Genomic DNA, 14161 nt, shown 5'->3' with positions numbered 1-14161 from the left:
GATATTGAGCCACTTTCTCTCCCACTGCAGCAAAACAAACACAAATCACCTAATGGAGTCCCTCTGCTCCGTGGGGTGGTCGAATCCATCTCCAGGGCGCTACGAATAAATATACATGGAAACAACAGAGACTCGTACCACATGTGAGTTCTGACGGATACGTTTTGACATTCCATATATATTTTACATACAATTATACTGCAATCAGGTCAAAACCAAAGAAGATTTTTAAAAGATAGAATAACCCGTTACCAATGACAACATTGTCATCGTCCAAAAAGTGGCACAGGAACTTGTCCAACCCAATGAATAGCACTAGACCGAATCGTACTGTTTTCTCTCTTCTTGTATTGATCGGAAAATTCTAACCGCTGATTCCGTTGCAGATCTCGGATTATGAGGCACGACTTTAATTACTCGAGTTTGTTGTCTGGTCTCGAGAGATTGAGGGGCTCCTTCTGCAACCACCGGAGCCATAGGGAAAGGCGAAAGTGCATCAATTCCTTCTGAGTTTTGACCCGTGCTTATTCCTTGTGCCAGCCCACCTGGACTACTTGCTGTGCTTCTTTGGAACTCACTACCCTTGGGTGCCTGAATTTTCATGACATTCGACATGCTCTCATTTCTCTGAACTGGAAAATTATAAGAGCCTTGGTTATTATGAGTGTTAAAGTCCGCTCCCTCTCCAGATAAATGACCATTAGAACCTGGTGCTGCAAAAAGGTTCATCTGTTCAGCAGCTGACCTTGACATCGTTGGATTCATAACCGGCATGCCATAAGGAGGGCAGTAAGCATAACTAGATAGAGGAGCGTCTGGCGGAACCCCAATTCCATGATTAGAAGCAGGGACACCATAGACAGGATTCATAAAATCACCTCCTGAGGGAGTTGGGCCAAAAGGCCCAAATCCTTGGCAAGCCACTCCCCCGAATCCCGGTCCAGGATATGGCTTGTAGACAAGACCCTCAGTAGGAGACATAACAGGAATCAACCACTGACGTCCAGGTGACTGATGGAAATACCAGGGACCCATTTTACTGTCAGGAGTTACGTTTGCCTGGTGTGGATTCCCTGAAAAAGGGGTGTAATTTGAAAGGTGGCTCCCATTTTTCACAGATGAAACAGATGTCTTTCCAACTGCATTCTCTGCAGAACACTCCAGTTTATGGTTTAGCTTTACAGAATCATCTTTGCCCTTAAGACTTTGTTGCTGAGGTTTTAGAACATATTCAAGTGAAAGTTTCTTGGGAGCAGATCCCTTGGGCGGAGATTTTCCCAGAAAAGCACCATCTTCAAGCAGAAGATCTGGTGACCCGGCAATCAACTTTTGGACCTGTTTACGTAAGAAGACTTAAGCTACATGAACAGACTAAGACTTGATGTTTGTGTCCATGTGCACGTGTGCATGTTAAAGAAAAGCGAACATGCTTCTGATTTTGGATAAAGCACTAGCCACATTGGCGTCAGAGAAAACATTACCTTTATCAGTCTGTGCAACTCAAACACTTGAACTGCAAACACCCTCTGTTGACTGTAGAGAGAAACAGGAGTTGGATCAAGAAAAGTGCACCATACAAGTTTTGAGATGCATGGTATCAAAATAAGTCAATAATGCAGCATCTGGAACTATATATTGTCATGTTGAAGAGAACAAGATACAACCCAAAAGCCACCAATACACAGTCACCCATATCAGTTGCTACCTGTTCATACGGGATTTCTTCCAGTCTACAACACATCCTATCACCATTCTTCATAGAGATCTTAACGTGACTCTTACAAGAAGAATGAATGTAACAAGCACTGACTAGACATAAATATGCCCTTAAACAATCATGTTTAAAATGGAATTACTCACATGGAAGGCCAGATAAAAGAAAGCTTGTAACAGCGAATTACGTTTATAAGGGATACTAGTACAGCTTAATCATATCTGCTTCAGAATCAAGTCCAGACTCTACCTAATAACATTGAGGCATACAATTGTAGATGCATCCAGCATTGTCAATACAATCAACTAACCAGGAAAACTTCGTAGAACTTTATAACTTTCTCTTTCATCGAGGGGGGAGTACATGCATAAAGTCACATGAAAGATGTCTATTTGATATAAAACCACAGATAGCAGGGCGTCTAAACAAGCTAACGTTAGTACTGTGAGAAGGAAAATTTCCATCCTAAAATGTCTCTTTATACACAGCAAATCCATGAAACTGTATATATAAAACACTATTCATCACCATGATATCTAACAACTATTCACCATTTACCCTCCAAGCGTCCCTACCACACTCCTAGCTATCATCCTGCATTTCTTGGTCCCCTTCTTAGTCCAAGCCTTCAGTGCAGCATAAAGATACTTGCCCCAGTGGTAACATGTTGAACTAAGCAAGAGAAAACCAAGACAGGAATATAGCCAGACACCAGATGCTAGAGGACTGGAAATCATGAGATGATCTTCCGTCAAGGGGTAACCCTTCAACACAGTACAATATTAAGCCCTGCTGTAAGATGATCCACTACCCACCATTAAAACATTAGTAAGGATTTTGAATATGCAAAAACACCGAGTCAGAAGGGACCCCCGATACTATCAATATTTCCTATCCTCAAAGCAAAATACAAAAATCCTGAATTGAAAATTTCAAGAGTAATATCAAATCCACATCCCTAACATCATTATCAATTAGAGATGCATTAAGAAGTCTGCATCTATAGCAGCACAAGAACAAGGGGGGAAAAAAAAAAAATCCCAGCAATAGAAATGTGGTAGTTTGTAAACAGCGAAAGTCCCGCCTTTTTTCAATCCCACCTTCTCTCCAAGGGAAATTTTTTTCAGATTTTCAAATTGAGACCTCATATACCATGCAAACAGGTCCATAAGAAGATGAAAGAAGGGAGAGGATATGTCATTATTACATGCGCAATAAAGCTAATCAATCGATGGGCAAACTTTCATGAATAGAAACTCAAGGATATTTTTCTCCCCTTTCGCATACCTTTTCACTTGTCACAAGATTTAAGGGGGCAAATGAATTTTGCCATCCAAAAACTATGACAGCCAGTAAAATCAGCAACAAACACATTTTATAAGGCAAAAGCACATAAAAGGGTCTACCACTCAGGTAATTAAAAAGAGAGAACAAGAACTACAGAAACATAGGCTGCTGACCCAGGGGGACTTACTAGACTATCGCTCTTCTTGCTTTCCAGAAACGTTTCTGACCTATTATTTCTACAACATCATCTGGAGAAATTTTCATACTTGACAAATCATCTACCATGGAGGTCTTGGAAAAACTTTCACTTCTTTCTATATGGCCATTCTGTAGTGGACCACCAGTCGTGGTATCATGATATTCGATGTTATTGCTAGCCTCCATTGGACCATTTTTATCTGCTGTAGAATGAAAGCAGCCTCTTGGTAAGGGGACACTTCCTGTCTCTGTATCCCTTGCTGATTCAACAAGACCCTCACCATGTCCAGAGTCATTGGATTTTGACTCAGCTCCACATTCTGGCTGTATGCAAGCATCTCCTCGATGTAATCTGCTAAGACTTGCCAAAGGACAGTCTTGATTTGGAGTCGACTTGGCTTGCTTCACCAGACTGTCATTATTTTCTCCTTTTGATGTGGATCTGACAGATTTTGCCTGGTCTCTACTTGGGCTTACTTTTGGAAGCCCTTCGTGGTCAGTGCTCCTCAAATCCCGTCTCACATTGACATGAGGCGAGCCAATTTTTTTCAAGTCTTTGTCACAATTGTTTTGCACATCCACTGAAGAAGCAAAATGCCTAGAGCCCATGGGGGTGATTTCATTCCCACTAAAACTCTTCTGAGTTTTATCATTAGAGTTAACACTCCTCAAATGAACATACACAGGAACCCTGAAGTCATCTTCATCTGCCTCTTTTCTCTGTTCAAATTGTGCAAACGAAGTATTCAGATTTGCCCCATCAGACTGATGAGAAATATTCTTTCTAGCTCGATAAGTAGGTGTTTGGGGAGGTAAATGAACTGGAAAGGCATGACTTCTGTCCGGACAAGTCCCCTGCAACCATGTTTCTCCCAAATTCAGAAAGAGAAATATATATTTCTCAATCAATCCACATAAAGCAGCAAACTATGAAAACTACGTACTTCCCGGAAGAGCATCCAAATTCAAAAATACGTATCAGGTAAGGTAAAATTATACTAACGTTCTTACACCAGAAAAAACTAGGCAAGCACAAAAATTACATGCCTTCTCAGAAAAAGCATACATATAAACCAACACAGTCATCCAGGAACAGAGCAGACTAGAAGCGATCCTTCAGTAAGCTCTGGTTTCACTCGATCGAAGGTAGACGAACTTCCCTAAGGATATAACTAACGTCCTAAGATATCAGTTAACTATAAAATAATTTATTGAAAAAGTTCACGCCACGCCAATCTATACGGAGCAATAGTATTCCTGTTGAAAAATGCATTTCCCCATTAATTAATTCTCCAACTACAGATGAGTTTGTCGCCGCCGGCGCCCTTTTTGAGGACTTCTTTTGGTTGCGAATGGTCATGCAAACAAATCAAATACAGCAGAAGAGTTTGCTAAAGGCTAAGTGCTGAAGAGCAGGTATGAGTTCAAAAAACGAAGAAGAATAGAAGCAGTAAGGAATGTAGACAAAAAGCCAAAATCTAATATATACCTGGCTTGAAGATGCTGGGGGAACTGTATTACCATCACCATGTGCGTTGAACCTCTGAGACGGAATACTGAGCAATTCATAGAGGGCCATCTTATTCCTAGGAGGTGCTCTTGGCCCTCCCTTCTCCGTATCATTGACGTGGAGTCTCGGGAACATTGGCCCCGTGAACTTCTCATCATCTTTCCCTCGCTTCATCCTCACTCTTAATGTTGTAACAAAGCGCCTTCTATGTAAAGAAGGTATCACGCAAAGACGGCATGACCTCCAAACCAGTCATCCACATACAGACGCCCAATATAATTAAACCCAAATAACAAAGCAATTTCTAAATCGCGCAACTCGAAGCAAACTACTACGTTGCGGACACAAAATTTATGAAAGCTATATGAAATCAGCTCCAGTTCTCGACAAGATGATCACTTCTGCTCAACTGGGTATCGCGTGGGTCTGTGAAAAATGAATCTCGCAAGCAATAGCTCCAAACTGATCTGTTCACCCAAAAGAATCTCAAAAATTGCCCGGATGGTTATAGTAGGTCCCAACTCGGAAGACAAATCAGAAGTCAGACTCCGACGCCTAACTCTGCTGCTGTCCTTGGGTAAAATTAAGCGATTGTAGAGGAACAAAGTCGAGCTGGTCAGAGCAGATGTTGAGAAAGCCGCAAAATTACTGGACTCAGTAGAAAGATTTAAAAAAAAAAAAAGGAGTAGACCGGGGATAGAGGGAGAGAATAGTGGGAGAGAAGAAATTCGCGAAGAAAAGGGAAGAAGTATGTGGCTGATTCAGGGATTCCTCAGACTATCATCATCTGATCTGCGAAAAGGGAAATAGCGAAAGTGCGGACTTGTGGGCCTTTCCTGGATGGAGCTAGAAATGCCTTTTTGCAGTAAATTAGTCATCTTGATTTGGTGTTCAATTCTTTTTATTTGCTTCTGGATGATAATCACATCCCCTCTTTGGCACTTTCCCTTCAATACTTTTCACTTTTTTATTTTCTAATTCTAATTTTTTATTAGTGGACCCCTCATCCTCTCGGTCCTTGACCTTGTGCCTGCGACCGAGAAATAGGAATTTTCTTTTTCTTTTTTCCTCGTAGACATTTAACAGTCTTCTTCTTCCTCTTCGTATTTTTTTCTGCATCTTTTAAATTTTGATCTCCGAGTTCTTTTCTTTGCCATAAATCCATCATAATGTATAAATTCTAAAAAAGTAAATATGCTTTATTTTATATAAAAATTAAGAATAATGATTAAAAAGTAAAAATAAAACTTGAATCATTTAAATTAAATTTAAATTATCAGATATATACTATTAAATCAAATAAAGGTTAGATTAAAAAGCATAAGTAATCCGTGTGACTTTTTTCGAGTGAAAAGGATCCGTGTGACTTTTTTGACAAAGGGTAAAAGAGACAGAAAGGTAACTATGACTAGCGAATCACATTTTGGTTTTCCCTGGTGTGCGTCCTCAGTGGAATTTACTAGCTTGTGGATTGGTGTAGGTAAGGCGTAATGGGGGGTGATGTGGCTCCCGCGGATTGGTTGGTGGCGCAGCAGGCGGTACACGTGCCGTTCAGTTATTGAGTGATAGTGGGTGAGTTCCATCAAGGGATCAAAATGACAGACAGAGTGAAGGGCACAAAGAAAAAGCGAGATTCGATGAAATCTGCATTCGTCATCAATCGCAGTATTAACTAATCACTGCCGTTCCTTTGATTCTTTGATGTCATATGGAAAATAAAATAGTAGAACATATATTTTTTAAGAATAATAAAAAGTTTTTCCGGGAAAAAAGAATGATAGAACTTTTGGTTCTTTTGTTTGGCTATTGATTAAGGGAGTGTTGGGATAGAAACCAAACTATGGTTTCAAAAGTGATTTCACAGTCTACGAGGTAAATATGTAGAGAAGTTTATCTCAATTTGCGAAAAAATGCTTCTGAGAAGCACTTTTCAGGGTATCCAAACACTCCCTAAATTTCTGCAAATTAATTATTATTAGGAAGAAAGTCTACAAATCACTTCAACCCAGTTTGCTTATAGTTAGCCCTAAGATTTTAATATATTTTGTTTCTAATATTTTTCCATTTTGTTCTCAAATAATTTCATAATTACAAATATTAAGAAGTTTTGTGAAAAGATAATTTCAATGCACAAAATTGATAAGAAATTTTTAAAAAATTAATATTTATTTATTACAAACAACTAATTTAATTTTTTTTACAAAAAATAACTAATATAACTAATTTTTTTAATATACTCAAATTAGTTATCTAGCTCTTATTTTAATAACCATATTATAATCACTTTTGTGTATTTTGAGACAAAACTCCACTTACATATTTATCTTGTATTATGCAAAACACGATGGACAAGCTGCTCTTAAAAGCTCCAATCAACATTTTAAACAAGTCCAAACAAAAATCCAACCTTTTTATTTAATATAAAAAAAATTATTTGCACGCATTTAGTGTTTTATAATGCCTCAAATAAAATCGTCTCCAATAAAAATACGCATATACATGAAAAAAATTGTAGTGTATCTCATGTTACTTATTTTCCAAAATTTATATAATATGTAAGAATATGTTTGTTTATTTATTTAAACGTACATGGAAAACGAACAACGAGATTTATCATGAACTATCATATTGTTTCGTGTTTTTAAAGCCAGCTGGGTAAGTAGGTGATCGTTTGATAATTGACGTGTTGGGCGAAAAATTAAAAAAGCAAGTCAGCTTTACCATCACAGTTATATTTTATATTGGTGATGGTGATTTGGCGTAAGAAAAGTGGTAATACTAGTATCATGATGAACTGTCTCCCACAATACACTAGCACGGGGGATGAGAAGGAGGATGTCATCAATGGCTCACGATTGATGCTGACACATTCAGTAAACTATTATTTATTAAAAACGAAAATAACTGAGACCGGGTGTTGATCATTTTAGTAGGCTACTAATCCAATCCAATATAGGCATGACAGCCGGCAAGACTCCAAGACAAAACCTCATCAAATGCGCATTGACAGTGATCCTCTTTCTTCCTTTTCCTTTTTTCTTCCTTTCTGCTGTCTCCAACGGAAGCAAATTTGTGCAACAAAAACGTCAAATGGTCGTCACGGCCAGCACAGTTTGAGGGCAACGAGCTAGCATATAAACACAGACGGTCATAACGGCAGTAATTGTTACTTGGAAAAATAATAATGTGATAATGGCAGGTGATCAGGTTGCGATTAAATGACATGGTGTGATGGTTGAAAATAATAAATAATAGATTTAAATAGAAAAAAATGAATCATGGTCATGTCTAAGAGAAGATAAAATTTCATATTGAACAGAATAAAAAATAATTTATTCTAAACAGTCTTTTGACAACATCCTAAACAATTTTTTTTAATCATTCAATCAAGTCGATTAATTTAAATAATAGCCTAAAGATGGATTCTGATTAGATTAGGAACAAATTTAGTCGGCTCACGGAGGGTAGATGTTTTTTTCTCTTTGTGTGTGGGGACATGGAGGGTTGGTGGGTTACAGCCTTGCAGGGGATGAAACCCGAATATTACAAAGTCCTGTTCTATCTGACTCTTCAAAAAATATACAACCGAGCCCATTAGGCCCATTAGGGGGCGACTGGGATGATTAATGCCTAACTGCATATTCCAAGCATACTTAGCTTTCGACAGCCCGCGGGCCGGCGTCAAGCCAGCGTGAGACCATCGTGAACGGCGGTTTGACGCCTTCAGTTTAGTTTGCCCACTGTAAAGACTTTTCCAATGCTTTCTTTTTAAGAAGCTTAAACAAAATACTCTTTCCAATTCCTAAAAGACATCTTTTGATTATGTAAGAAATAAGCCAAATGTAATTCAATAATATTCATTTTAATTGAAAGGTAGTATTAAAAGGTAGTATGATAATGTTTTATTATTCTCCCGATAAAAAACTATTTCTAACTGTTTGGTCAAAAAGAGAAAAACTATTGCTAACTGATTTTTTTATTTACTTGTGAAGTCATTAAAAATATCTTATATTAAAAACTGAATAGAGCATTATTACCAGAAAGAAGTTAGGAGGTTATCGGTATGTTTTTGCTGATATTAAACACAATAATATAAAAAAAGCCTAAGATTCACTTTGAAGAGTTTGAAAACAGTAAACAGAAATCTAAAATCTGGCCAATATTTTTAGTATACATTAATTTTATAATATACAGCATATTGATGATGAATACATGTTTCTGGCGCAAGTGATGAAAAGGGTAAAAATGGAAGAATAAAAATGCGCCTGTTTCAGGAAGAGTGGGGAAGGAAGAACCGAAACCGAAAGAGGGAAAGGGGGATGAATAAAAAGGCGTTAGGGTGGTGAGAAAAGAGTGATGTGCTTGGATGCTCCGATCACATGGCTTCTTCTCCTCCGTCATATCAGACAGATGTTCCTCTGCCCTCTGCCTCTCAGCCTGGTACTCTCTCATTTTCCTTCTCTTCCGTCTCTTTTCTCAATTCACTCTTCATTTCACTTTTCCTCTGTTATTTTTTTCCTTCAAATTTCTAGGTTGAACATGTTTTGATAACGTTGATCGGTTTACAACATCGATTTCCTCAGTCTTCTACAGCTTCATCGGCTGTTTTTTCCCCCTAAAGATAATGTGGAATAAGCTCTTTACTAGTTGATAGCGTGTTTCCTTGAATCGTAATCTGCTGTTCTATAGAACCTAATTGGAACTCTGCCGTTGAATCGCACTGACTTGTTTGGAATTTCAATGGCAACTCAGGTAACAAGCTTCTGGTTCATGAAGATCGTTCTACTCCGGTTCCAATTCATATTGTCACCAGGGCATCTCAACTTCCAGTTGAATTCCTCCAACCCTCACCCCAAAAGCAACTCGTCATTGGTTTCGATTGTGAGGGTGTCGACTTGTGTCGCTATGGGGCTCTATGTATAATGCAGGTGCGCTATACTTGCTTGCTCCGTAAGCTTGACGAGAGAGCTTGCGTTATATGTACTGGAGTCGGATGTTAATGTTAATGTTATAATATCTAATTATGTAGGAGAGACTTATGTGAATGGAAATAACCTAAGTGCACTTTTCTTGTTTAGTCGAGACAGAAAGCAGCTATAAAAATGTTTGGCTTCAAATATGGTGATATAATACTAATTACCGCTTATAAATATCACATTACATGCTTCTGTTAACGGCGACACTATTAAGAAGGTTATATCAAGGATGTATTATTAATTCCTAGGTGCAGCACTTTCATGCTTCTCAACTTGCATCTTATTGTTTGAGACGGTCATTGTTTTTTGTTCTATATAATCTTGTAATTTGTAACCTTCTCTTTCTACATCCAGTCTTTTTGTATTTTTGTAGTCAGGACTCTCGATGAGTTCTCATCTTATTTCCGTGTTACCTACTAAGTTTTCATGTTCCTGCAGCTTGCATTTCCGGATGCTATATACCTGGTTGATGCAATCGAAGGGGGAGAGACGCTTATCAAAGCCTGCAAGCCTGCACTTGAGTCTAGTTACATAACAAAAGTGATTCATGATTGCAAACGAGACAGTGAGGTATCTGATTTATTTTATTACTTCATTGTAAGTTATGAATGTTGATAGATTTATCCTGCCATGTTAGCATTCCTACTCTACTTGACAATCTGAAGATTTAATAGACATGTTCTTGTTTCCTAGGCATTGTATTTTCAGTTCGGAATCAAGTTGAACAATGTGGTGGATACCCAGGTAAGCCTTGTTATTAACAAGCCAATTTTTCTCCCATTTTTGGGTCCATTATTGAGTCAAAGAACTCTATTACCTCCATTGTTGCACAAATTTCATATTGTAAGGACTCTGGAAAATTTTAGGAATGGTTCTGTGCCTATGGGGAGGAGGGGCTTTCTGATCTCAGCTAATGGCTGTTGTGAGAAGAATACTGTTCTAATTCTACTAAATCGGCTGGTTACAACTACATTTTTCTCTTGAACTTGAAGTTGAACTTCTTGACTTCTCCCTCCCTTAACATTACGTTTGTATTTCCAAAAAACGCAAGACAGGAGAGAGAAAATGAATTTTTTATGGAAGTATAATAAGTCTCTCTCTCTCTCTGTGATTTCCCTCCATCTCCATATTGTTAATATTACTGGGCCGAGCTAAGTTTCTTGCCCTAACATCTAATATGGTGATGTTTCAAACTATTGATCTTTTGCTCCTTGAGTTAATTCTTATTTTACCTTTTGCTTTGTTTCAGATTGCTTATTCACTGATAGAGGAGCAAGAAGGACGGAAGAGATTGCCAGATGACTACATTTCATTTGTTGGCCTCCTTGCAAATCCGTATTATTGTGGTATCTGTTAGAAGTTTATCTTTCTGTTAGGGAGTTTATTTTACTTACCAATTTAAGTTAGGTGCAGATTATTAATAATCCTGTAGGTTCCTTTGAGTCTTTTGCTTACTCCTGTCATACTCACTTTTACGGTTTGAAATGTAGGTATATCATATGTTGAGAAAGAAGAAGTTCGCATCCTACTTCGTCAGGTTGGTTTTAACCACATTCTTATGTATTCAGAAAAAGATACGATGGCAGCTCAATTTTGTTCCTTGAAATTGGTGGTGTAACATTGATATTGGGGCAGGTCATATGTTTGATTTCTTCATGTGATGTTATCACTAAGGTTTGATTTGATACAACATATATACAGCATATAGTACTATGCTGTGACCTGTGATTGAGGAATGCTGGGAATTATTGAAGCACATGTAAAAAGCAGTAAACACTAACAATCTTAATCATGCAATTTCCCGATTTTCCTGACTGGAAACTTCACCTTTATAATCTATTTTTTATAATGATTTTTCTGTTCACGTCATTTAAAAAGAATGTGTGACTGATGTCTACGTTTCAATCTATCATGATGTCATCTATTTACATTGTTTCTTTAATTTTATATCAGGACCCCAAGTTTTGGACATACAGGCCATTATCTGAATTAATGGTCCGTGCAGCTGCTGATGATGTCCGCTTTCTTCTCTACATTTATCACCGGATGATGGAGAAATTAAATGAACGGTCGCTATGGTATCTTGCAGTTCGTGGTGCCCTCTATTGCCGATGCTTTTGTGTCAATGCCAATGATTATGTGGACTGGCCTTCTCTACCTCCTATTCCAGGTATAAATTTAATTCCTTGTTCTATAATTTGGAACTGTATCTCCAAATAGACAAACTATAGTGCTAATTGCCTCCAAATGCTTACAGATTTTTTTCCCACTAGGATTTTTAGTTTGAAATATTATTTGTCACTGGTGATCTTTGGCCAGGTAATGGTATAATTTGAAGGTTATGGTGTTTTCAAGTTTAAGCCTAATTGTTATGACTAAGGAGTCTAATGTGCTGAAATTTGCCACAAAAATGGTGAGTATTTTCAATCCTCTGGTTGGTTGCCACTGAAAATGAAATAAGGTCTGAATCATGAACTCCATTTAGGTTGCAATTACTTGGTGGAAAATTTGCCTTTTTGTAGATCCATTTATTACAGATGACTCTTCTAGATTCAGGAAGAATAGGTTTTTGTTTTAGCTAAATTTTGTCTGCTATGTTTTTAAGATTTAAGCCGCTGAGTCCAGAAAGTATATGATTTTTGGCTCTCTTATTTAAGCTGCTATAACTAGCAAGTTGATAGATGTGACTGAAATAAATGACGGAGTGTACAGTTATGTTAATAATTACTAATTCATGCGCTTATTTATTAGATAAGTTGACAGTGGATGGAGATGCTCCTGAGGAAGAAATCCTTTCGGTCCTTGATGTTCCCAAGGGAAAGATGGGACGTGTTATTGGGAGAAAAGGGGCGACAATTTTGTCAATTAAGGAGTCCTGCAAGTAAATATTCTGTTTCCCTCCTTCCAGTAAATAATAGTTTTTAAGAAGCACTCTTGTTGGTTTTAACTTTTAAATGCATTTGGTGGTTCAGTGCGGAAATTCTCATTGGAGGTGCGAAGGGGCCACCTGACAAGGTTAGAATTGAATTTCCATGCCATGTAATTGGCATAATTTCTGACACGATATTGATTTGTTACATATTAGTCGTCATGAGGTGTAATCTTGAAATTTGTAAACAACAAGCTTTATCCTTAGAATCAGTTGCATGGATCACATGGCACATTTCTACCTTAACAACCATTCACCTAACTTTCTTTCTTAGTGCCTTTATCGGCCTTCTTTTTACACTTTCAAACCACCTCGAACAATTCTTTGCTATTTTTTCTCAACAGATACCGTGCCAAGTTTTCTTTATAAATATATATATATATATATTTTTGTTATCTTTTCATGCATGACCATACATCTTAGTACTCAACTTCTTGCTCTTGTTGTCTCTTTAATCAATGCTTAATATTCACCACTTTATTGCATTTCTGACCTTATTTGCAAAAAGAGGGCTCAATGATGTTGGGATTTTTGTTTTTACGTATGGCGGTGGTGAAGACTCGCAGCTGATTTTATTTCATGGAAGTATGCTAACAGTGTTATTTGGATTTCTTGGAAAATATCTAAAGTTGGTTATTCTGAAGTGTCTTTTATGGTTGTGAACTTATTATGATCTTCTCTTGTGGCTGTGGTATTATCCCACTTTTTTGACCCCCCCCCCAAAAAAAAAGAGAGAGAGAGAACATTTTGCGCTGAAGAACTACTCGTCTATTATGACTGTCCATGTCTATTTGTGCAGGTTTTTATCATCGGACCAGTGAAGCAGGTGAGGAAAGCAGAGGCCATGTTAAGGGGTAGAATGTTGGATGTGTAGGGAAGAAAAAAACGATGCTTCTGTTTGGACGGAACATATTAAATAAGTTGGAGTCTTTTTGAGCATATAAATTCTACCAATAGTTGGAGTGGGGTGGGGTGTCGGGTATGACTAAAAAATTAGAACCAGGTTCGGGGTCTGTGATTGAGTCTGAAAAACTTACACTTCGGTTTACAACTTAACGAATGACATATCTCAGAGAGGCTCTTCGATAACGGCTTAAAAGCCGTATACAAGGTTTGGGCAGGTGATAGAAGTCTCGCTATTCTTTTCTCACCACATCCGCATTCATTTTCACTTGTGCCTTTCTTCTTTTATCCTCTCTCTATCCTTCTATATTCGAAGTATTTTGGAAAAAAAATATTTGAAATTTCTTATCTTCTTACGGTTTGATTTATTCGATCAAAAATATTATAAGCATGTGATGGTTTATTTATAACATGACACATTTCAATTTCGAAAGACATTTATATGATCATCTAATTAAACAGGGTTTGACCAAAAAAAAAAGTTAATTTGACGTAATAATGATATGAAAACCTGTATTCAAGTAGTTCGCCTGGGTTCTCTGGCCAAAAAAGAGTAGTTCGCCTGGGGCGTCCAACATAAAACTCAAAATAATCCCAACTGATCATATCTGTGGCCCGTTAAAATGGTTCACCAGGGAAAGGTT

The 14161-nt window shown here is 37.7% G+C and overlaps 2 protein-coding genes across 2 annotated transcripts; one reads left to right on the top strand and one right to left on the bottom strand.

The window, feature by feature from the left end:
• Window positions 1–226: 226 nt before the first annotated feature.
• LOC114761718 (protein EARLY FLOWERING 3-like) lies at window positions 227–5452 on the bottom strand. Its single transcript, XM_028951146.1, has 4 exons — window positions 4689–5452; window positions 3189–4054; window positions 1482–1533; window positions 227–1335 (listed from the first exon to the last, which is right to left on the bottom strand). Exons 1-4 carry the CDS (start codon window positions 4881–4883, stop codon window positions 316–318), a joined length of 2133 nt encoding a protein of 710 aa, XP_028806979.1. The 5' UTR covers window positions 4884–5452; the 3' UTR covers window positions 227–315.
• A 3543-nt stretch (window positions 5453–8995) lies between these two features.
• LOC114761720 (piRNA biogenesis protein EXD1) lies at window positions 8996–13559 on the top strand. The gene is made up of 10 exons (XM_028951148.1): window positions 8996–9149; window positions 9462–9637; window positions 10124–10255; window positions 10379–10429; window positions 10935–11031; window positions 11176–11222; window positions 11639–11855; window positions 12437–12566; window positions 12658–12700; window positions 13414–13559. Exons 1-10 carry the CDS (start codon window positions 9089–9091, stop codon window positions 13486–13488), a joined length of 1029 nt encoding a protein of 342 aa, XP_028806981.1. The 5' UTR covers window positions 8996–9088; the 3' UTR covers window positions 13489–13559.
• Window positions 13560–14161: the final 602 nt, after the last annotated feature.

This window comes from Neltuma alba, unplaced genomic scaffold (assembly GCF_004799145.2).
Source record: "Neltuma alba isolate B1F8T4 unplaced genomic scaffold, ASM479914v2 tig00011131_pilon, whole genome shotgun sequence".
Classification (NCBI taxonomy): Eukaryota; Viridiplantae; Streptophyta; class Magnoliopsida; order Fabales; family Fabaceae; genus Neltuma; species Neltuma alba.
The sequence above is the reverse complement of the archived record's forward strand: the minus strand, read 5'-3'. Positions and strand labels throughout refer to the sequence as shown.